The sequence below is a fragment of the Notolepis coatsorum genome, assembly GCF_963971535.1.
Source record: "Notolepis coatsorum genome assembly, chromosome: 12".
Lineage (NCBI taxonomy): Eukaryota > Metazoa > Chordata > Actinopteri > Aulopiformes > Paralepididae > Notolepis > Notolepis coatsorum.
The window spans coordinates 24,964,069-24,988,291 of NC_140176.1; the positions used below are offsets into that span (position 1 = coordinate 24,964,069).

General features: G+C 42.1%; 1 protein-coding gene across 1 annotated transcript; it reads left to right on the forward strand.

Moving 5' to 3' along the window:
- Positions 1-880: 880 nt before the first annotated feature.
- On the forward strand, positions 881-23,964 carry LOC311237803 (uncharacterized protein; the record flags this gene model as incomplete). Its single annotated transcript, XM_084325780.1, has 2 exons — positions 881-1,727; positions 23,822-23,964. 2 exons carry the CDS (start codon positions 881-883, stop codon positions 23,962-23,964), a joined length of 990 nt encoding a protein of 329 aa, XP_084181906.1.
- Positions 23,965-24,223: the final 259 nt, after the last annotated feature.

The following is a 24,223-nucleotide window of genomic DNA, read 5'->3' on the forward strand; positions in this document are numbered from 1 at the left end:
GAAGACGTAAGGACAAGAATAGGAAAAGCAAGAGTGTCATGGGGCTATCCCATGCCCTGTAAGTAGGGATGCACATGGGCCTTAAGTGGTTTGACCTGTTCCCACATGTGGTCATGCGGCCAAACATTTAGTTTAGGCTTTCGGCCTAGTTTGTTTTGTTATGTTGTTTTGTAATACAGACACATTGGTTTAAAGCATAACATGTGATGTAGAATTAAAGTACATGCATTTGTTGATAAATACCATTTGTCTGTGCTCCCACTTGGTTCCTTGTAGGATCTCTGGCTGCCCAACCAGAACTGGGAGAGGCCAGGGCCTTTTCTGGAGGGGAGATTTGGAAGGAACCAAGTGTGGTAGAGTACAGGGGGGGGGATTTTCATTAACGAGAGGGGAATAGGTTTATGAAGCGCCCTAAACACTGTTTAGTGTTTGGTTATGATAGATCATGATGGAGTAATGTATCCATGTTGTCCAGAGTTATTGGATGTGTAAATTGATGTCTGTATTGATTAATTGATTGTTTGTTTTTGGTTTGTCCCTGTAGGAGGAGCTTCCAGCATAAAGCCAGGGATGGAGGCTCCTCTCAGGGAGAAGTAATGACAGGCTTGGAAGCGAGACACAGCCGAACTAAGACCTAGGTCCCTTAGCCAAGGGCCTAGTTGTTTATATTTGTTAAAAGAATGTTTAATCATTTTGTATTATTTTTGTATTTATGTTAAAATATGTTTTTTCCCGTTTTTCCCACTGGGGAGCAAAAGAACAAATAGAATAAAAGACCAACCACTGGGTGATGGCAACCTGACTCGGACTGCATTTTTCCTTCGCTTGGCCGCCTCCTCACAATTGGTGTCAGAAGTAAAGAGGACTACAAGCTTCAGGGATGCCTCCCAAAAAGCAACAGCAACAGCAAGAGCCTGCAGAGGAGGGTGCCACAGGGGGAGCCTTCGAGGATGGCTTTCAATCGGAAAGTGGCCCCACTGCAGGTCCGGAGGCCAGCTTCGCCAGGTTGGCACGGATGTTTGAGATGCATATGCAGTACCAGATGGATCGGGATAAAAGGCAGGATAAAGAAGCAGAAATAAAAGAACGGGAGTTCAGTGCTATCAGCGACAAGGTCACCGAGCTTCAGTTGGACCTGGAGGCAACCAGGTCTGGTCCACCAACGGGACGAGCCAGTGGGGTCCCAGGTGGAGAACCCAGGATGGTGAGGTTAGAGGAATCTGATGACGTTGAACATTTTTTGACCACTTTCGAGAGACTGGCAGCAGTGTATGGCTGGCCACGACAAGAGTGGGCTGTCCGCCTCATTCCTCTGCTGACTGGTAAGGCCAGGTGTGCCTTTGTAGCTATGGACCCAGCTCATACCAGAGACTATGACATTTTGAAAGCAGCAGTTTTGAGGAAGTATGAGATAAACAGTGACACTTATTACCAATGGTTCCGCTCCGACGACACACCACCAGATGAGGCCCCCCATGAGCTCTACACCCGCCTCAAGGACTTGTTCTGTAGATGGGTGGGTTATGGCACCTCCACCAAAGAGGAGATCATGGAGAAGCTGGTCCTCGAGCAGTACATCAAGGTGTTGTATCCAGAGGTTAAGACCTGGGTGAGGGAGCGCAACCCAGAAACGGCGGCGGAGGCTGCAGAGCTTGTGGAAACATATGTGACGGCACATGGAGGTCCAAGGGGCCACCGCTACGCTGGCGCACTACACCAGGCCAGAGGTAAGTCTGAGGGTGTTGGGATGGGTGGTTCAGGTAGTTACTCTCCTAGGCAGCCCGGTTTCAACCAGCCCAGTTCGAGCCAGACTAGGCCAAAGCCATTTGTAAGAGGATATGCCAGGAATAGGTCAGAGGTTGTATGTTACAACTGTGGTGAGGCAGGCCATATCAGTCCAGTTTGTCCCGTTAGAAAGCCAGAGATAGCAAGTCTCTGCTATGTACCTAGGCCAGCTCTAGGCGCCTCCCCTAAGGACAGTTCTGAGTCACCAGTCATGTCTGTCATGTTGAATGGCAGGCCCCTGTCAGCCTTATTAGACACAGGCTCCTCTCAGGGAGAAGTAATGACAGGCTTGGAAGCGAGACACAGCCGAACTAAGACCTAGGTCCCTTAGCCAAGGGCCTAGTTGTTTATATTTGTTAAAAGAATGTTTAATCATTTTGTATTATTTTTGTATTTATGTTAAAATATGTTTTTTCCCGTTTTTCCCACTGGGGAGCAAAAGAACAAATAGAATAAAAAACCAACCACTGGGTGATGGCAACCTGACTCGGACTGCATTTTTCCTTCGCTTGGCCGCCTCCTCACAAAGAGCAACATTCAACATGTTAAACAATATCTGGAAAACCCGGGCGGCTACGTGGCATAGTGGGCAAGGCGCTCGCCACGAAATCTGGAGACGCTGGGCTCGCCTGTTCTAGCCCAGCGCTCCACATTTGCTTTCAGTTTAGCTGGTCGTCCGTACTAATACACATTGGCCGTATTAGGGGGTGGGAAACTGATGGGTGGGGATCGGGCGTTGTGGACAGCGACTCCTACAGGTCGGTTGGTGCGCCTGCGCAGTGGAATCAGGAAGTGTCGGGGGCAGCGTGAGCCTCCCACGCGTTACTCCTCACCACTGAGAGATCGAGCTGCGCAGGTGAAAAGATGCGACTGCTGTTACCTCAAGTACCGGAGGGGACTTGTGCTATGTATGACTTAGTCCACATTGCAGCCGGCTTGTGGGAGGCAAGAAACAGCGTTCGTGACAGGGGAGGGTTGAATTGGATGATACGAAATTGGGATGGGAGAAAATATAGAAAATGGGAGAAAAAGTGGATAAAAAAAAAAAAACAATATCTGGAAAACCCGAAACATCAAACTCAACACCAAGCTCAAAATCTTCAACTCCAACGTCAAATCCGTACTGCTATATGGCTCTGAAACCTGGAAAACCACCACTAACATCATCAATAAACTGCAGACCTTCATCAACCATTGTCTGAGACGTATCCTCAGGATCTTCTGGCCAAACACAATCCAATCCAATCCAATCCAACTTTATTTATAAAGCGCTTTAACAGCCACAGGGGCACAAAGTGCACAAAGTGCTGTACAGAGGGAGCATATTAAAAACTATAAGCAGCACTAAAAATAAAAATAAAAATAAAAATAAAAATAAAAACGAGTACCAAAAAAGAGAAGAAAAAAAAGAAGGTAAACTAGGCAGCAATACAAATTTAAATAGATCAGAGTACTTAAAAAATATTTAAAAGCAAAGGACACAGTAACAAAACGATACAACAACAACACAGTAAGACAATAAGATCATAAAATCAACAAGCTACATGGTGTCGAAAGCCAGAGAGAAAAGGTGGGTCTTAAGGAGGCCTTTGAAACGGGGCAGTGATGAGGCCTGCCTAATCTGCAGTGGCAGCTCGTTCCACATTTTGGGGGCGACAACGGAGAAGGCACGGCCCCCCCTGAGCTTACGCCTAGTTGTAGGCACTACTAGGAGCAGCTGGTCAGCTGACCTGAGAGAGCGAGAAGGTGTATAGACCTGCAACAGCTCAGAGAGGTAGGGTGGGGCAAGGTCATGAAGAGCTTTTTTTTTTTTTTTTTTAACTTTATTTTTTAGCGTTTATCGCTTTCCTGGTCAAGCATGACCGACAGTTGCAGGGTGAAACGGGAGAGAGAGCAGGGGGAGACATTCGGCAAATGACGGCGGGTCCGGGAATCGAACTCGGAGTCAACCAGATCCGTGACGCAGCACGGAGTCCCGCGCGAGCGCGGTAACATGGTGTGCTACTGGAGCACCCCGGTCATGAAGAGCTTTAAAAGCAAATAAAATCATTTTAAAATGTATCCTAAAGTGCACGGGGAGCCAGTGGAGTGAGGATAAAATCGGTGAGATGTGGTCATATTTACGAGTGCCAGTTAAAAGACGTGCAGCGGTGTTCTGCACCATTTGAAGGCGAGCCACTGAGGATCCACTCACCCCTAAAGTGCATTAATCCAGCCTAGTCGTCACAAATGCATGGATTACTGCTTCAATCACCAACATCAAGCTGTGGGAATGCACCAAGCAGGAATCAGTGGAGGTCCAGCTGACCAGGAGAAAATGGAGCTGGATTGGGCACACACTTCGAAGACACAAAACCGCAATAACTAAACAGGCATTAACCTGGAACCCATGAACTAGGAGGGGGAGTCTTTGACTGAACATTTGTCCTGGCACTGGCACTGGCCCTCAACTGTTTTCGCTCCATTTCCTTTGCTGTGCTCTCTGTTTTCTCTCACTGAGCTCTGAGATTAAAAAAAAAACGTCTCCCTTCCTCTCTGTCCTTTCTCCACTTCTCTTTCTCATTATTGAGGCAGTGTTGCCTTTTCCAGGGTCTGCATCACAGTGTACCCTGTAGCATCGCTGGCTTTCTGCAGCAGACAATACATGGATAGTGTTTTAACAACTCTGAAAATATATAATACATAAATAATAAATATATTATAAAAAAAAGACTAAATACCAACAAATATTGTCAGTATTGTCAGTAAATGGCCATTACTTGTGTGATGAAGAACATGCGAACACTGAGAAAGAATGTAAACATATTTATCAAACAAAAATTTTCAAATAAAAGAAAATCTATTAATTTCCTCAATAGATAAGCGTAACAGGGTGGACATGTTATGCTTCAGCTTGACCCCATCAGTTTGGCTCTAAAACATGAAAAAGAGGTAAAATTAAACAGTGGTATACTTACTTTGCTTCTTCTAGTAGTTTTCCCTCCAAAAATATTATACTACTTCCTCAAAGTCATGTAACTAGAGGAATAGTCCATTATTTTACAGGGGGATTTGCATCAGTGTTACAGGGTAGATTGGGGGACACAAACTAATTTATATATTTTTAATGCATTAGAAATGTATTAATCACAATAAATGATATTCGATGAGAAAGAAAAAATAAGAATATATAATAATAATAGAAAATAGAGAATCTGTTTGGATTTTATTACTTTTATTTCTAACTGAAGTTTAGTGAACATGGTTGGGGACATGCCATTTTAGCTGTGTTGCACTGTGAGCAAAGTGGTTATTGTACATTTAATTCACCCTGGGGTACATATAATTGTGTTTTTACATATAAAAGGGGTTTTAACCTTTTTGGAATTAATGTTGGTCCATATTTTACACAAAATATGCAGTAATAATTATGTCATGGGGACGTAAAAGGCACTGCATAGTAGGAATGACTCAGCTGCATTTTCTTTCAAACTAATTTGGAAAATGCGGCAATAACTTAATTGTATCACAAATAAACAAATATACATTTGTAATTATTCATCAGTTTCAGACACTAGTGACTAAACATGGCGACACAGACTCTGTGAAGCACATCTTTTTAAAGGTTTATTTAAAATACAATCCTTCTCACACACACATTTGTTCTTACACACTATGGGAGTTTTTTTTGCCATCAATTTAGTTTTACAGACAAGAAGCAAAAGCCTGATGGAGAAAACCCCTTATCCCCGATGTCTATTGTGTACCTCTTATAACATTAATATATTTGCAAGCCTGCAGGTTGTCAGAGTTACAAATAGCCATTACTGTATAGGCTTTGCTTACTGTCTGCAAGACTATTGAGGGACACATTTATACATAAGAACATTTCATGAGTGAGCCCCAATGAGTATAATTAGCACCGTGACCACTTTTGTGCTTACATAATACTATGGTATAATCCAAGTTAAACCATGATACCAATGGTAATATCATGGTATTTCCATCATTTATGGTCACTACCATCATGGTGGGACTGATTTCCACATGCTGATTATGTAACTGTTGAAGCACTTCTCTGCTAGCTGCCTTTCCAGGAAAGTCCCATGCACACAATTAAGGTCATATATGTCCTAGCTACCCCTGTGGTTCTCTCGTGAGCATACAAATAAATACCCTGTCCCATTACCACATGCAGAATGATACCAGTGTCCCATAATGGCTGTAATTTGGAGTTATAATGGTTTTTTCTTACACGGATTAGTGTTCTTGTGTTTTGACTTACTGTAGGCTTTATACTTTAAATCCATTTCAAGTCCCTTTGCCGTTTCTTCCCTTGCTCTGTTTGTTTACAGATACAGCATCCCAATCCTCACATCTCAGGGGGTTCAAGGAAATCCTGAATTTCCTCTCTTTTTTTCCTAGGAGGGAAGGTCTTAGTACACTTAGAAGTGTTAACACACATATGCATCCTGTTTTTGCTAGCTTGTTGGAATATGTTGTATTTACTGAGGGCCAAAGTATCTTTTGCTAGAGAGAGCTAATACTGCACGTTTACTTTTGAACATCACCATGACTTGCCGGATGTATAATCTTTAGCCATGCCAATGGTATCCTTAGAGTTACGCAACAAGATGATGGAGTTACATTACACTGTTCCATAAAACCACACAGCAAAGCGAGTACAAACGTGCAATAATGGAATCAGAGATGCTGTGAAAATGCAGATGTAGAGAAGGCAACACTATCACGTAGGCCTGTCCCCGACTAAGGATCTGTAGAGTCGACTTTGATTGGCAAAAATGTACCAATAGTCAAACCTTTTTTTTCTTTTTTGGGGTCATTCCATTTGGACTGTGGGGGGTGCTTCATGTCTGAAGGAGTCGACTGAAGGCTTCTTGTCCTCTGCAAAAGCATGCAATTAGTCCACTGATGGATACATCTTGATATTTGTCTACTCTAGTGTGTTCATTAGACGGGTGAAATGTGCCTCTGTGCCCGTTTTCTTAGGCCACACTGGTATGCACGCCATTAGCGTTAGCCACGCTTCTAGGCCTCTTTGCTTTTGGAAAGAATGATAAAAATAGAAATAAAAAAATTATATATATATATATATTTTGCATTCAACTAGGAGTTTGGCAGTCGACTACGGCTCTTTCCGATAGTCGAGGTCAGCCCCACTATCACGTCAGGTAATCTCTCACCATCTAATCAAACTATGAAAGAAGTTAACTCTGCCTGTGTGTTTTGCGGTTTACATATCTCAAGAACTGTTCATCTGATCAACTTCTGCAGGTGTATTGCTGAGGACGCAGGGGAGTGCAGTGTTGAATTTGGTGTCATTTGGCCAGATTGTGGTGCTATAAAAAATAACTTTATGCATATCTCAAGAACTGTTCATCCGATTGACTTCACACTTGGTGGGTGTATTGCTGAGGGCCCAAGTAGGTGCAGGTTCTCGACAACGCTGCAAGCAGCACTACTGATGTTCTCGACAACGCTGCAAGCAGCACTACTGATGTTCTCGACAATGCTGCAAGCAGCACTACTGATGTTCTCGACAATGCTGCAAGCAGCACTACTGATGTTCTCGACAATGCTGCAAGCAGCACTACTGATGTTCTCGACAATGCTGCAAGCAGCACTACTGATGTTCTCGACAACGCTGCAAGCAGCACTACTGATGTTCTCGACAACACTGCAAGCAGCACTACTGGTTCTCGACAACACTGCAAGCAGCACTACTGAGGTTCTCGACAATGCTGCAAGCAGCACTTCCGAGGGCCAATAAATCACCCAGTTCCGAATGGGGCATGTTTTAAACAGGCACTGCACTAGTTATCACTAATACAATGGATGGGCATATTACATAAAATAAACAAACTTAAACAAAGGTACTGTAAGTGCCGTTCTGCCTGGTACATGAGACCTTTACTGGAATTTCTCGTGAGAATTTATAAGAAACTACCATTGTACACTTCACATTGTTGTACACAACTTTAATATGGTTAAAACTTGTAGAATGTTAATCTTAGCTTGCATTAGAACCTCACAGTAAATAAATACAGTATAACAAAATATACTCTCTCTCACACACTCACATGCACCAGAGCCACATTCTTTTTCATCATTATCATAATTACCCTCGTGATCAGAATCTGCTCTTTGCTCTGAAGTACAGGGACAGAGTTGGCAGAGATACAACCAGCCTGTCTTAAGTCTGAGGCCCTGCGGAGTCAAACAACGGTCACAAATGAATGCCAAAGCGACAGAGCTTATCACCAAGCAGCACACAGATGTCTGATAACAGGCAGACACTGGGTTTACATTCCTGCCAAGGTACAGTAGATGCGCATGATATGAATGGAACGAGTCACAAGTACAGACATAAAATACCACGATCTTATCAAGTCGGCCACCTGAAGAGGATCCAATTCCGGTAACAAAGCAGAGATATTCTCCTCCTTATATACAAAGCACTAAATGGAACAGGACCAAGCTACATTGCCCATTCTCTTGTAAACTACTGTATGTGCCTTCTAGAACAAAAGAAAAAAGAAAAATCGGGGACGCAGCCTTTGTGAATTATGCACCAAAGCTATGGAACACCCTACCTATGCAAATTAGGGAGGCTAGATCACAAAAAAATGACAGATGCAGCACTGAAAATTCAAACCACTTTTGCTGCTGGTCTGCTGCTCCTCTGCCACTATAGAACTAGCACTCAGGTGTTTTATTTCGGGGGATGGTGGCTAGCTCCCAAAGTGAACAAAGGGAGGGTACTTAACTTAAGTGCTGCCCCAGGGGCTACTGCCCTCAGACCCCCAAGATAATTTGTATATGGGCAGTCTAACTTGGGGTACTGCCCATATATTAGTGTTGCAATGCATGATAAGTAAACAGTGAAAAAAGCGAAGGAATCGGATGGAGCTGGGGCGTTTGGGACGAATACAAATTTAAGATGAAAATCTCCCCAGCCTGTGGGAGGCAGTGGAGGTGTGAAATCTGGCCCGGTCCAGAACAATAGGAGTCACAAAATCAGTTTGGAGTGGAGTGGTGGAGCAGTAGAGGAGCAGTAGAGGTTTGATTTTTCAGTGCTGCATCTGTAGCTCTTCGCATTAGCCTTTTAATACACTCTGCAGCTTGGACTCATTGCATCCAGACTGTGATTGCTGTACTGTAGATGAGAACTATTTTATTGCATTGCACTATTTTACTATTTTATGCAAATCTATGTCTATTGTATTTCACTGCTCTTATTCTGTCTATTTTTAATACTCATTCTATGTCTGCACTTTATGCATTGGTTTTATTTTGCACAATTCCCAGTGAGGTTTACCTGAGGTTTACCTGTGCTATTGGGTGCCACTGCTATTGTGCGGATTACTTGAATGGGTTGGGTAGAAGCCCTGAGGTCATGTCGGCGAGGGAGACTATGTTCCTGAAAGGCTTTATATACTGACATGGGGAGTTAATAAAGCATTCATTGGAGTGGAACATAACAGGGTGTGTGCTGTAGCCACAGTGGTGCACACAGCTCAATTAGTCATTATTTCATCGAATGCGATAGCATCTATCACGTTGTTTGGATAGAGGCGTCGTTCTCCTGAATACTCAGGAGCTAACTGTGTGTGTTGTGCTGTTTAAATAACAGTGTTGAATATCAACCACTCTGTCACTTTAGTTTCATCTGGATGAGAAAGAAAAACAAAACACTCTACATTTGATAAATGTTTGGGGGGAGTATAAGCAAACAAGCTTTTGTGTTCTCAAGGTCGGGGTTTGGTACTACGTACTGAGCAAGATCAGCTTAGGACTAATTCTGTTCACTTGATTTTACTTTAGGGACAGCTGATGCTTTTGGGAAGGTTGGGAGCAAAACAAGTCTCGAGTTGGATTGACTTTTTACAAGATTAGGTTGGATAGTTAAAGTTGCAGTAGGCAACTTCTGAGAAATGAGCAAGAGTGAGTTTACCTGCCCAGCAGAAATAGAGCAAGTTCTGTATCACCTTTCAAGCCCATGCACGCGCAACAGAGGTTTTCCACAGACTCCCAGAGACACCAGCAACTTTAAGCTGAATTAAATAAATATTTTCAAAAACATGATTGGCCAAAAACAATAGCTCCCTGCATTAATAACCAATCAGATGTTTTTGGCCTGCCAAGTGCTGTTTCCAAGGTTGCATCAGAAAACTAAGACCACCATCGTGTTCCTCGTCAAACACAATGTGAAAGACTACCTGCGGATCAGAGGCTGGGGAATATTTTTTATAATAATTTTTTTTTTTTTGCTTAAAGTAGCCAGTGCCTCTGGGATTCTGTGGAAACCCTTTGTTGTTCGTGGATGAGCTTTAAAAGTGATGCAGAGCTTGTTCTATTTCTGCCAGGCAGGTAAACTCCCTCTTGCTAATTTCTCCGAAGTTGTCTACTGCAGCTTTAACCAAATTACAGTGTCACCTTTTATTTGAGGGCACTCATTGGACGAGTGGTTCAAATGGTGGCACTTTATTTGAGGGCACTCATTGGATGAGTGGTTCAAATGGTGGCACCTTCTTTGAGGGCACTCATTGGACGAGTGAGTTCAAATGGTGGCACCTTCTTTGAGGGCACTCATTGGACGAGTGAGTTCAAATGGTGGCACCTTCTTTGAGGGCACTCATTGGATGAGTGAGTTCAAATCTCTTTCCATTGAGTCACTGTCCCGTCATCATGTAGCCCATAGATTGGTGCAGAACAGAGAGGCTTGTGGCTGCAGCTGCAACTAGTCCAGGACACTAAGTACTTGAATAAAGCCTTACGGATTGGCTAACAACAGTTGCCATGGCAAACAAAGTCCAGCCTTGTTCCAGCCTCCTGGGAACCCAGCCAGAATTGCTGAGGTGTTACATTCTCTGTGCCATCAGCCTTTTCGGACTTACAATAGCAGTAGAACGATGAGCTGGCACTGAGAGTTCATCCAAAGAGGTCAGAATCCTGGGAGGTCCTCCAGATCCAGATGTACAGTGTGATGTTTTCCCACGACGACAGTGAACAAGTCCAGTTTCGAGGCAGGAATTCCCCCCTCGTCGGCCTGCGTGCCCCTGTGGTCTGTGGTGGATTAAAAGACAAATATGCCACAGTCATCTGACGTTGCACTGTTTGCTTTGATCAGACATTTTGGTACAAACCTCACACACAGTGACTAAGTAGATGTCTTGACAACAGCAGCGCTATCATGTCATTGTGGTATATTAATTTCTCTCTCTCTCTCTCTCTCTCTCTCTCTCTCTCTCTCTCTCTCTCTCTCTCTCTCTCTTTCTCATATCAGTAACTACAGGTAGCACCAATTTCTGTAATCCTGACCAAATCCAAAATGTTGTTCTACTCTTTCACTTAATCCAAGTGTGCAAAGAAAGTCCTTTAATTTATTCTGAAGCATCAGGCTTTATGATATCTGAGCACAGCGACAGACGAGATGGCAGACAAAACCACATGACAAGTTTCAAGTTTCTTTATTATTTGTCATACAGAAATACAGAATACTTTGCATGAAATGTTTCTTTCTGTTTTTCGCTCCTGAGAGTGTGCTAGATAATAATAAGATAGTATAAATAAGTATAATAAGTAAAAAATAGAAAGTCAAGAAGTCAAGTAAACACAAGTGTAAACAACAATTGTTCAGTATACCTCTATATACAGTATGTACATCTGGTACAAAAATGGTGAGATATAGCTTAGCTTGTGGTGCCACCGTTGTGGTGGTGAGGTGCAATACGGAATAAGGAAGAGATGTGCAATTCTCTTACCAATAATATAAATATAAAGTGTAAAGTGTAAAAGTGTAAACTGTGGTAAAGTGGGTGCTACAGTGTGTTGTTTATTTAAAGTGAGTGTGTGTGCTGTGGGTGTGTTGATGGCTTGTTATTGTTCATTGTTCAATCATTGTTCATTGAGCAATCATTGTTCATTGAGCATCCTGATGGCCTGGGGATAGAAGCTCCTTCTGAGTCTCTCTGTGCTTGCCATGAGACTCCGGTATCGCTTGCCTGACCGCAGCAGTTCAAAGAGGCAGTTGTTTGGGTGGCTGGAGTCTTTGATTATTCTCTTAGCCTTGCCCATGCACCGCTTGTTGTAAATGCCTTGGAGAGTGGGAAACCCACCTCCAATTGTGCGTTCGGCTGAACGGGCCACTCTCTGTAGTCTGCTGCGGTCTTGTGCAGTGCTATTCCCAAACCAGGAGGTGATATTGCCAGTCAGGATGCTCTCTATTGTGCATGAGTAGAAGTTCTTGAGGATCTTCTGACTCACGTTGAACTTCCTTAAGCGCCTAAGGAAGTAGAGGCGTTGTCGTGCCTTCTTGATAACACTGTCAATGTGTGTGATCCATGTCAAGTCCTCGGATATGTGGACTCCGAGGTACTTAAAACTGTGTGACATCAATCCATTGTGTGTTATTCCTGTCTAGTGTCTAGTTAGAAGTGGGGCTTTCTCTACTTTCCTTTTCCATTGTCCTTCCTTTGAGTCACATTTCATCTAAACTGGTTTAAATTTTCTGAAATACATTAATAATGGGTTAAGCATGAGTGCTGAAAGCCAGAACCGGTCACCAATAAAGGTGGGCTAGTGTTTCAGATGGACGTTGAAGACACACACAGTGCAAAGAGAGTAACAAGGCGTTATAAAACTAATATTTGCTTTGTCACCGGACCAACCGACATATGAAAAACCTGAACTTGGCGGAGATCTTGAATACCTGATGTGGTAAGCTACCTTACTGTTATTGCTCTAGTCTTCTTTAACAACGAGTTACGACAGGGGATGATGTTTATAGGCCTCTTTTATTACTCTGGATGTCATTTGGAAGTTTCAAAGTGTATTAAAGGATTTTACTTCTTGCCATTAGGAGAGTAGAGATTGCCCCTATCTTCAAAAATGTTGTGTACATACCGTGTATACTTTAGTATCTTCTGAGACCCAGTCCTATTCGGGCTCCTGGGGGGTGATCAAAGTGAAGCCACTTGTCCTCTATCCACGATGGTGGAATGAACTTCCCACCACAGTCAGCTGAAACCCACCCAATTTTCCACCATCGACTAAAAACACACTTCTTCAATCAATATCTGAAATAATAAAACAATAATACTTAAAATGTTTTACCTGGGGCGGCTTGGTAGTGCAGTGGACTAAGCACTCGCCTACCACCGCAGAGACTCTGGGATCTAATCCAGCTGTCAGAGGTACCTCCGACTTGGTCAGTCGTCCCTACTAACACAATTGGTGTTAGCGGGTGGGAAGTCGGTGGGGTATGTGTCCTGGTCCTTGTAAACTGCAACTCCTACTGGTCGGTCAGGGCGCCTGTTCAGCAGTGAGGGGATATGGGGGAAATAGAGCGAACCTCCGCACGTGTTACGTTCCCCCAGTGAGAGTCCTTGCTGTCTGGTGAAAAGAAGCGGCTGGCGACTCCACATGTATCGGAGAAGGCATGTGGTAGTTCTACACCCTCCCCAGGCTGACAGTGGGGCAATGCGCACAATGACCAGAAAGGGAATTGGCATAACGACTAAATTGGGATTGTATGAAAAATACAGAAAGCCCCCCAAAATAAAATAAAAAAATAAAATGTACAATCTTACTGTCTTACTATTATGTACTTTGCTACTATGTCTATACTGCTATCTACTACTGTTTTGACCCTGGCTCAAAGGGACGCAACCTATGTGCAAGCAGACACCAAAACCTGTGTTTAACCCAAAAGACTACTCTAACAATGAAATACTGATACAAACTAAAGAACAAAGAAAGGGAGAACGTGACAACTCTCTGATTACACACACTCCTCTAACCACAGTCAGAGTGCATGTGTATCTCAGGGACTGGTTTTAACCTGCCAGCAGGTAACCAATCAGCAGCAATTAGCTAATTAGCAGCCCTCACCTGCATGCCCAGTGACACAGGAGTGATCAAGCTCATGGTACATAACACTGTACTGTATGTATTATGCTACTATGCCTATACTACTAATAGTACCTACCTACTATACTAATATTATGTCTATACTGCTATGCATTCAGTGTAGAACTCAAGTTTGACACTGTTTGATGAACAATACCACTTACTCTTAGCCACCAGAGGTGCTTGTTGTACACAATTTGCAAGTCACTTTGGATAAAAGCGTCAGATAAACGTAAATGTAATGTAAATGTCATTAAAACGTCATTCACTGCCATGCATATTGAAATGGTGTGTAAAAACTCTACGATACTTGAAAGTTGCTAGGTATAGCCTACTGTAGGTAATTCACCCTTTTGAAAATCACTATGACGTTTATTTAATTTAAAATTATTGTATTATTCTAATACAAGCCATTAAAATGTGCGAATTGATATCAAATGACCTCTACTGTCCCATGGTCAGAGTTCTGGACGGGGTCAGAGTGAACTGGGAAGCTTGTATTTGCTCTCTTGTTTGTATTTGTTCACGCAACGCATGATTTATATTTTTCCTTCATACACTTCTTTCCAGCAGAGTGCAAGGAAACTTCCTTTTCTTGTTTACAAATTCTCTGCATGCTTTTTCAAGCACCTTTTTTTTCTGACCAACGCCTGCATGTGGACCACAAAGACATTTCACAGTGCAGTACACAATGCAGACCTGCTTATCCTCTGTGGACCTGTGGAAATTACCAAGAATTACCCTTTCACTTTGGACACAGCACAGGATCGACCCTTGCTTCAAAACGATAGTGGGCTATTGTTGGCGTTGCCGTGAGCTTACAGTTCCTGCTTCCTCTGCATGCCATAGGCCTCCACCCAGAGCTGAGATGCAATCAGGAAGTAAACAATCTTCCTGTTGGGACCAGGACCTCGTGCAGTTGTATTGTATAACTTTTTGCCTTTGGACATGTTTCATATGGAATGCTTGCTATCAAATATTAACTCTGGTCTTCTTTAAAAACGAGTTACAACCGGGGAGGGGGTTTATAGGCCTCTTTTATGACTCTGGATGTAATTTGGAAGTTGCAAAGTGTATTAAATGATTTTACTTCTTGCCATTAGGAGAGTATAGAGATTGCCCCTATCTTCAACAAATTTTGTTTACATAACATATATGTATACTTAACACATCCAGCGCCAGGGGTCGCTGTCTACCTTCTGGCTAGAACGCCAGTGCTTTAATTAATCAATGGGGAGACTGCGGAATTTGCGAGTGCTTAAAATATATCTTATATTATAGCTATGGGTCTAATAACACCGTCGATTGTCAGTGAGTTGCTTCTAGTCAACATGCAAAAAATGGATTGTTTTTTCATCCGTACATTTCCGTTTTATACCGTTTTGCATATGAGTATAGTTTTGGTGATTCTTAGTAATCCCAGGAAAAGACGCGATAATAGCGTTTTAGTGGAATACACTTATCACATTGTCATTTTTCGCCTGATTATTGAATCTTCATGATTCCTCATTATTATGTCTCCTTGTGCATACATGAAATGGCCCTCGTAGCGGGGCGCTCGGACCCATTCCCAATGATAACATCAGGCTGGTTGGATGAAAAATTTATGGATATAGCTAATAAAATAAATAACGATTTAAAACCCCAGATTTCTCGGGTTTGGCACCCAGCGCATGGCGAGTTAACCCGAGATATCTCGGGTCTGGCCCCGAATGTGTTAATGTATACTTTAGTATCTTCTGAGACCCAGTCCTATTCGGGCTCCTGGGGGGTTATCAAAGTGAAGCCACTTGTCCGAACGAACTTCCCACCACAGTCAGGACAGCTGAAACCCACGCAATCTTCCACCATCGACCAAAAAACACACTACTTCAATCAATATCTGAAATAATAAAATAATAATAATAATAAAATAAAAAGAACCTTCTTACTGTCTTACCATTATGTACTTTGCTACTATGCCTATACTGCTATCTACTACTGTATGTATTATGTTAGTCTATCAAATATTAGTAGTGGTAGATTCCCCACTACTACTGATACTGATATCCTACTACACCGACAACAACTGATTCTACTATAAGAGAATTTGGACAGATATGTAGGTATACGCTGGGACATGCACAGACCTATAAAAGAAAGCTAGTGTTCATTTCAAAGAGAGCACCTCTCCCTTTTCTCATGTATCCCAAATGGCCCAGACAGAGATGCATACCTGTGACCTCAGTAGTAAAACAAAAACAAAAAGTGTGAGGGGCTGGATGTCGTTTGTGGAATTTATGAGCTCACTATCCTGAATCGTACACATGAGGTCTATTTTTCTTGTTGAAGTCAACCTTAAAGGCTACCGTTTAGGATTCTGTGTCATACAGGATACAATTCATACAGCGTTCAACATCTTGCATGGAAACTTCTGTATGAACTCCTAGAATATAGGATATATAAACTGTAATAGGAATAGCAGAATAGCGGAATAATCTAATGTTGAAATAATATATATAGACTGTATAGTACTTATAGCATAACATATCATCATCCTCAGTGCCAAACCTTTGTTTAAATACTCGTCAGATCATTGAGGTTGCCCTTGTTTCCAATGACGACAAGTACATCCGTTAAAATAAACAAGACAAGATTAACAGTAGTAACACAACAAGATAAAAACTGGGGAAATCACCTCAAATACAAGATAAAAACATCAGCTAAAACAGTTACAGACTGATACACAGTTGTTACTGATCATGGCTTTGAACTGTGCATTAGGTTGGAGTATTGATCTTTAAAGTGCGTTGAAGGACGTTCCATGAGTCAGGAGCATCGACAGAAAAGACAGACCTTCCAAGCTCAGAAGAAGCTGGAGCCTGGAGGAACGTTAAGCACAAGCCAGTCATTTGAGTGAGTCAGATAGGATTCCAATCCAGCAACGTTGTGATGTAAGGTGGTAACTTACCAATAAGGGCTTTTTGTAAATAAACAAATACCAATTATTATTGTGCCTTTCTGCAAGAGAATTTGATTTGATTTGATTTTATTAGGGATCCCCATTAGCTGGTGCGATAGCAACCAGCTAGTCTTCCTGGGGTCCACACACAAAAAAACATACAAAAACAATCACTATTGCAAAAACAAAATTATTAAAAGTCAGTACACACAATGCATAATGAACCTACTGTAACAATTAAGATAGCTAAAATTACATGAGTGTAAAACAAAAACAAAAAATTACTTTACAGTGTTAAAAACAATTTAAAAACAATTAAAGATTATTTAAAAAAGTGAATCTACTGTAAATGCAGCAGAGGTTCCGAGGCAGGCCATTCCAAAGAGTTAATGCTCTAAAAATAAAAGATCTCCCCAAAGCGCTGGTTCTAGGACCTGGCAATTCAAGCTGCCCACTACTGGAACCTCTAGTGTAATGCTCGTGCACAGTATTACTAAAAACAATCTGATTATGTATAAAAAAAAGTTTTACTGCTCATGACCAACTTGAACAGCACAAGTATATTAAAAGGCAATCTATTTTCAACGTTAAGCCAAGAGAGGCGGGCATGCATACGGCTCACATTAGACCTTAGTGAGCAGCCCAGTACCAACCGTGCTGCCCTGTTCTGGACCACCTGGAGCTTCCTGAGGTCACCACTGGCAGCAGATGACCACATCGCAGAGCAATAGTCAAGATGACATAAAACTAAACTTTGCACTATCTGACACAAAAGGGGACGGGCAACAAAAGAAGCACATTTCCTGGAAATACCAATTGCTCTTCCCATTTTTAAAACAATATAATTAATATGCTGAGACCAAGACAGAGTGCAATCCAGCATCACTCCAAGGAGTTTAGAAGACCAACCAACCTTAGCATACAGGAGATAATGGTGATTATCATAGCTGTCACCAGTAATTAATCATTTAACAGTTGATTTTCTCCACTTTGACATTCCTAAAACTACTCTTATCATGAGAGATCCAGTTATTTGCTCTTCCACGTGAGGTACAGTATAGGCTCAAATGTATAGTTTAATCATAACATACATTTCTGTATATATTTAGAATTTCTGTACACATGTATTTCTCTTAAACAGTATTATGTTCTGCACAATCTTATGAGTCACATTATACTACAATGACACAATTCAGTACATACAATGACACAATTCAAACATACTCACCATATATAACTGTTTATAGCTGACTCCTAGAAATATCAATATGTAAATAGGAATCATGTGGCCTAAACTTGTGTTTCGTCCACTTTATGATATAATACATTAGATTATATTGTTTTTATCTTATCCTGTAATCATGGGTTAAATGTGTATACAAAAAAATATTATAGCGACACCAAAGCACATTGTCTTCTGGATGGCAATCAAGCAAGTTCAAGTGCTTGAGCAGCGAACATAGCAGGAGTACAGACACTGTGGCCTGTGGTTGTGATTCTGTCAGAGGGCGAAGCTGTTGTGTCGTCTGTCAGACTTCCTCTTCATACAGTGTGTCTGTCAGACATCCTCTTCCCACAGTGTTGTCAGTACTTCCACAATCTATACTCTATTATTGACTAAATATGTGATTTCCCCCGACCAGTTGCACTTTCACAATGGAGCAAACACGTACGCCTGTCACACAAGTCCAGAGAGTGAGATAGCGTGAGTTTATCATCCGATACGTTCATCATCTGATAATAATGTGATTACTGTGGATACACATGTCATCTGATAATATGACGACTGTAGATTGATATATCATCTGATAATGTGATTACTGTGGATACACATGTCATCTGATAATATGACAACTGTAGATTGATATTTTAATCTGATAATGTGATTACCGTAGAGATACATACTTTACGTCATCTGATAGTTGCAACTACTGTAGATACACATAACTACATGTAACTACCATGCCAGTAATGAATGTGGAAATTACAGTATCAGTGGTCATGGCCAGGTTATGCCATTAAGGGGCCTTGGGCAAAGAAACTCAAAGTCAAAACACTACTCCAGTCCTCACCTTCAAAGCCCTCCATAGCCTGCCCCCCCCCCCCCCCCCCCCCTACCTGACTGATCTCCTTCTCCCTTACCGCCCCACCCGTTCCCTCCGGTCCTCCTCCACTGCTTCCCTCACTGTCCCGTCATCAAAACTAAAAAACGTTGGTGATCGGGCCTTCTCACGCACTGCACCTCGACTCTGGAACTCCCTCCCTCAGACCATCAGAGACTCCCCCACACTCTCCACCTTCAAATCCCGCCTCAAAACCCACCTGCCTTTAACCTTCCCCACCCATAACCCCCCCCCCCCCCTCCAACCTGTTTTGATGTTTGTTACTGTGGCTTTATGTTTCTGTGTATCTCATGTTGTTTTCCCTGTTTCCCCATGTGGTCTTATGTTCCTTTTGTTTCTTTGTTTTTCTCTGTTTCTCTCTACTGTGAGCGACTTCGGGGTTCCTGAGAAAGTGCTGTACAAATAAAATGAATTATTATTATTATTATTATGGGCACCCCTGTCCCACGAGAGACCTGTATAACTAGGGGGGTTATACAGGAATCTTAAAAAGAAAATATACATTTCTAGGGCCTTTTGATGAAGGATATGTGACTAAATTGGTGCTCTTGTACTTTTAACAGTATACTCAAATAAATAAAATCATGCTAGCATGGGCACATAATGCCAAATTATTGAGATGATGCAAATAAAAATATACTTATACTATCATGCACTCTTCCTATTATACTAATATGTCTTTACTACTATGCACTCATCACTGCAGCACCCAAGTTTCAGAACTGTTTGATGAACATTGTTACTCAGGTGTAAGAGTCGTTCCCTTCCCTTCCTGCTGACTTGTCGTACAGAACTTCTAAGGCGATTTTGGATAAAAGAGTCAGCTAAATGACTAAATGTAAATGTAAATGTAGTGAGATCGATGATGCAATGAATCTCCACACAGACCTGGGGCTCTCGGGGGCCTCTGGTCCTCCGGGGCTCCTGACGGTCTGGGAGCAACACAAACAAACACGTAGCGTGTACTGTTCCCAGACAGCTGATCTGTAATCAAGCCCTCATCCAACCCAAACAACGACTGAATGAGTCGACAGGCCCGACGTCACGGAAACAAAGGTTTTCCACAGACTCGCGTTTCAAGCTGGATATTTTGAAGAATAAAAATGAAAATACTTTAACATGAGCCCAACTTAACACCCCTCCGACTCCATACCAGTGAGTTAAAACAAAACAACTAACTGGGAGAGGCTCGTATGCAGTATTTTCAGCGCAGTATGAGCCAAAAAGAGAAGGAACAGCCACTTAAGCTGATACTCTTAGTTACTGTAATCAAACAACATATTAAACCATTTACTGGCAGCTTTATTGTTTGACCACGGCATTCACAGTGTTGTGTACTTGAGTCCAAATACAAAGGTTGGCACAGCTTGAGATCTGTCTCTTTTCGGTCATTTCGAGTCCTGAGAAAATGTCTTGGAAAAACAATTCCTAACTCGGACTCCTGTCCTGAACGGCTCTGTGAGGCCCGGGATCAAAGCGGCTAATGACCCTTCAGTGCCCAGGCACTAAACAAACAGCCACACATCACGGACGCTCCGACCCCATTAACAGGCAGGTTGCATTAAACAAGAACACAGATTGAGGACAAACTCAGTCCCCCTGCTGACATTTCCTGCCATATAATGGACCATGTTGTTTATGGTGTGTATTTGGTTATACCAATGGTATGTTAAGCACAACAAAAGTACTTTAGAGAGTAAAATGTGTAATTCTATTTTTTTTTTTACTTTTCAGTCCGCTAAGCTGAAAAGGGTACATTCTTCTCTCCTTAGTGACAAACTACAGAGGTCGTCAATGGAAATAGCATTAGTGAGAAACCTCCGAAACTGTTTAACGTGCTTGAAACCTCTGATGCAACAAAGACAAGAATACACATCTTCTTTTTAATTTTTCACCCCATAATGGTAAATGGCTGCTTTTTTATATAGCGCTTTTATCCAAAGCGCTTTACAATTTGTTACTCACATTTTACCCATTCACTCACACATTCACTGACACATTCACTGACACATTCACACACCGACGGTGGAGGCAACCATGCAAGGTGCCAACCTGCTCATCAGGAGCAATTAGGGGTTAAGTGTCTTGCTCAAGGACACATCGACATGCTGCCCGGGAGGAGCGGGAATCGAACCGGGAACCTTTGGATTACCAGACGACTGCTCTACCTCCTGAGCCACTGTCTCCCCTATAAATGTAAACCTGCCTACTGCTAAATGTAAACCTGCCTACTGCTTTCACTGTCTACACTGTCTACAACTTTGTATGATAACGTGCACAATAATGCTGTATACACCGTATATACAGTATATATTTATATTTATTGTATATATATTTATCCACATGTCTCATATACCTGCATATATTTACTATATACTAATGAATGAATTAATGAAGTTTATTTCAAGCCATTTAGCATGCACAAAAAAAAAACAACAACACACAAATCAAATTACAAGTTGGCCGAAAAGGTTAGGGTTGAAGCTACAGGCTTGTAAATGCCCTAATCCAGTGCATCATCTTAAATGTATCGCTGATCTTCGTTATCAATAAAAAATAATAATAATAATAATTAACAATCAAAATCAAATCAATCAAAATGTTTAACAATTGATCTAATCAATTTGTTCCAAAACACATGGTTAACCATCCACGGCATACTTCTCAAGAATAAGTTGTACATCCTTTTGAAATGTGCAGTATTTTTACTTTCTTTTAACTCCTCGATTCCACAACTCCAGACAGATATGCACATTCTCTTCATAGTGGTGTGTACATTCAGATGTTTTAAGTTAAATCTCCCTCTTAAGTTATATCCCCCTTCTCTATCTCTGAAAATCTTTTGGATGTTACCTGGTAGTAGATTATGACTTTCTTAAACACCATTTGTGCAGTTTTGAATTCCACTAAATCACAAAATGTCAATGTCTGTGATTTAAAAAATAGTCCATTGGTGTGTTCATAATATCCTACATTATTTACAATTCTGATTTCTCTTTTTGGCATGGTGATTATTGCCTGTAGGGTGCTCTTGTAGGTATTACCCCAAACCTCCACACAGTCATTTAGATATGGCAGATGTTTGATACTATATCTATATATGTACATATCACTTACCTACTCTTACTACTCTTACTAGTGATACCATGGTCAGTATGATTTACTGCAGTATGATTTACTACCATAGTGTCCTTATAAAGTAGTACCTAATCACTGTACATACATCCGATTAGCACTATTACTCAGTAGTACTCTTTGTATATTTTATATCCAGTTTAATCTGCACATTGTATATTGCACTTTACGGTTACATTTGCACTCTGGTTAGATGCCAACCCTATTTTCATTGTACGGTATTTGAATTGAATCTAATCTCAATTTGAATCTAAAGACAATAATACCTGTCCTGAGCTGTGACTTGTGCGAGTGGTAGTTTTCCACTAACTCAGAGCAGGTTCCTGTGCGTCGCCTCTGCATGCCCAGGAATGTCAAAGTGATGGTTGGTTTGATATTGTGTATGAACGTAGCTTGAGGGACACAGTGCTGTGTGGGACGATCCCCTATAAAGCAGCCTGTTTTGACACGGCTGTCTGGTTTTAACTCTCAGGAAGAATGAATGGGACACAACAAAATTCTGTTAGAAGGTCTTTGAGCCTGCATGACAGTGCAGGAGCACCCACAGTAGCTATGACTGATGGTGGTGGGAGGGACACACACAGGAAGATTCTGAATTACTGTAATCAACAGTCACTTTCCTGGAGGCGATGGCAGGTTGTACTGTGACTTGTGCCCTTGTCTCCATTAGCTACTGTATGTCCAGCCTGTCTGGGACTAGCCATGGTCTACCATGGTATATGGTTGGGTTTGTGTTTGTTGTTTGTAAACTCTCCAGTTGCCAGGCAACCATTCAAAATTCACACCACCAACTGTGGTACACAAACTAAACCACGATGATACATGGTCCCAGCCAGCTTTAGCCAGATCTTCCCAGGTTGTGAAAGGTGGGCCTTCTCAGCCAGGGTCCAGCTAGGTTCTAAAGACAATGGAGATGATCACTGTGTGCCAGACAGGCCATGGCTAAACCCTGGCTAGTGGAGACCAGACCGGCCACAGCATGGCTAAACCCTGGCCAGTGGACCAGACCGGCCACATCATGGCTAAACCCTGGCTAGTGGAGACAAGGCATTGCACGATACTAGGCAGAAAGCCAACTCTGGGAAAAACCCTTGTCTTATTAAACGGTTGTGACTGCATCCCACACCATGGAGATGAATTGTGTTTGTTGTGCAACCATCCACCAAGTGATCTTCACAAGCCTTCACGACAGAGCCATGAAACAAAAAACTGAATGTTAGTTGGGTGGCTGTTGGAGAAAAGGGGAATCTGATTAATTGAAAACCTCAAGAACGGTCGATTCAGACCATTATGAGTTAGCTACAAGGGCTTAGGTTTCACAGGCACACAGGATGCCGCATCCCTTCAGAATGTTGCCCTTATTGAGGTACTTCAGAAATTACAGTTGTTACTGAAACCCCTTTCAGCAGAGTGACTAGGGGGCATTTGTGTGGTGGATCATCAGTGTGAAAAGGTCAACACCCAAAACCACCCTGATCAAGATAATTGTAACGCAATGGACAACTGTGTTAAATCCAGTGTTGGGGAAAGTGTGGATGTGTTTGATTTACGAACCAGCAGGTCAGGCAGAAAATCAGGAATGCCTGGGGGGACAGGGAACAGTTGTTGTGGAATCAGGAAAATGTATGTAATTTAGTGGAACTACCTGTTGTGATCGCCACGCTTCTCTTTGGGGGAAAACAACGTGAGGAGTAGTGACCTCAGGCGGCATTTGTTTACAATCTACAACTTTAGATGTAACTTCTAACAAAAAATACGGTAAATTAAATGGTTGATGGCGGCCAGTATTGGCAATCATTTTGTCATTATTTCTGTGTGGAGTTTGCATGTTCTCCCTGTGCTCGCGAGGATTTCCCCTCCCGATAAGATAAACCCAATGGAAAAACATGCAGAACAGATCTCTAACACTGTTCCCTTCATGGCGTAGACAGACAGGAGCACTTGGATTGGTCCCCGGGCGCGACCCACGCCGCAGACCATGTCTGCTCCCGGCTGCCCTTGTGGGGAAGGACGACGGGATGGGAAAAGTGCAGAGAGATATTTCATCGGCGACTCAGTGCGACTCAGTGATGTGTTCCTGTGGGTTGCCCATTTCGCATGTGTGTGTGTTAATCTGCATGACAATTAAAGACTTCTTCTTCTTAAAAGAGTTTCTTCTATTTGTTTTTGTATAATCCCACCATGTAAAGTGTATTTGCTATATAAGTGCTATATAAGTCAGATGTATTATTATTCTTATTCTTATTATTATATAGATAGTCGCTAGCTGTCTGGCCACAGGACAACTGGTTTCATTCAATTGTATTTTTGTTACATCAGAGTTCAGTTG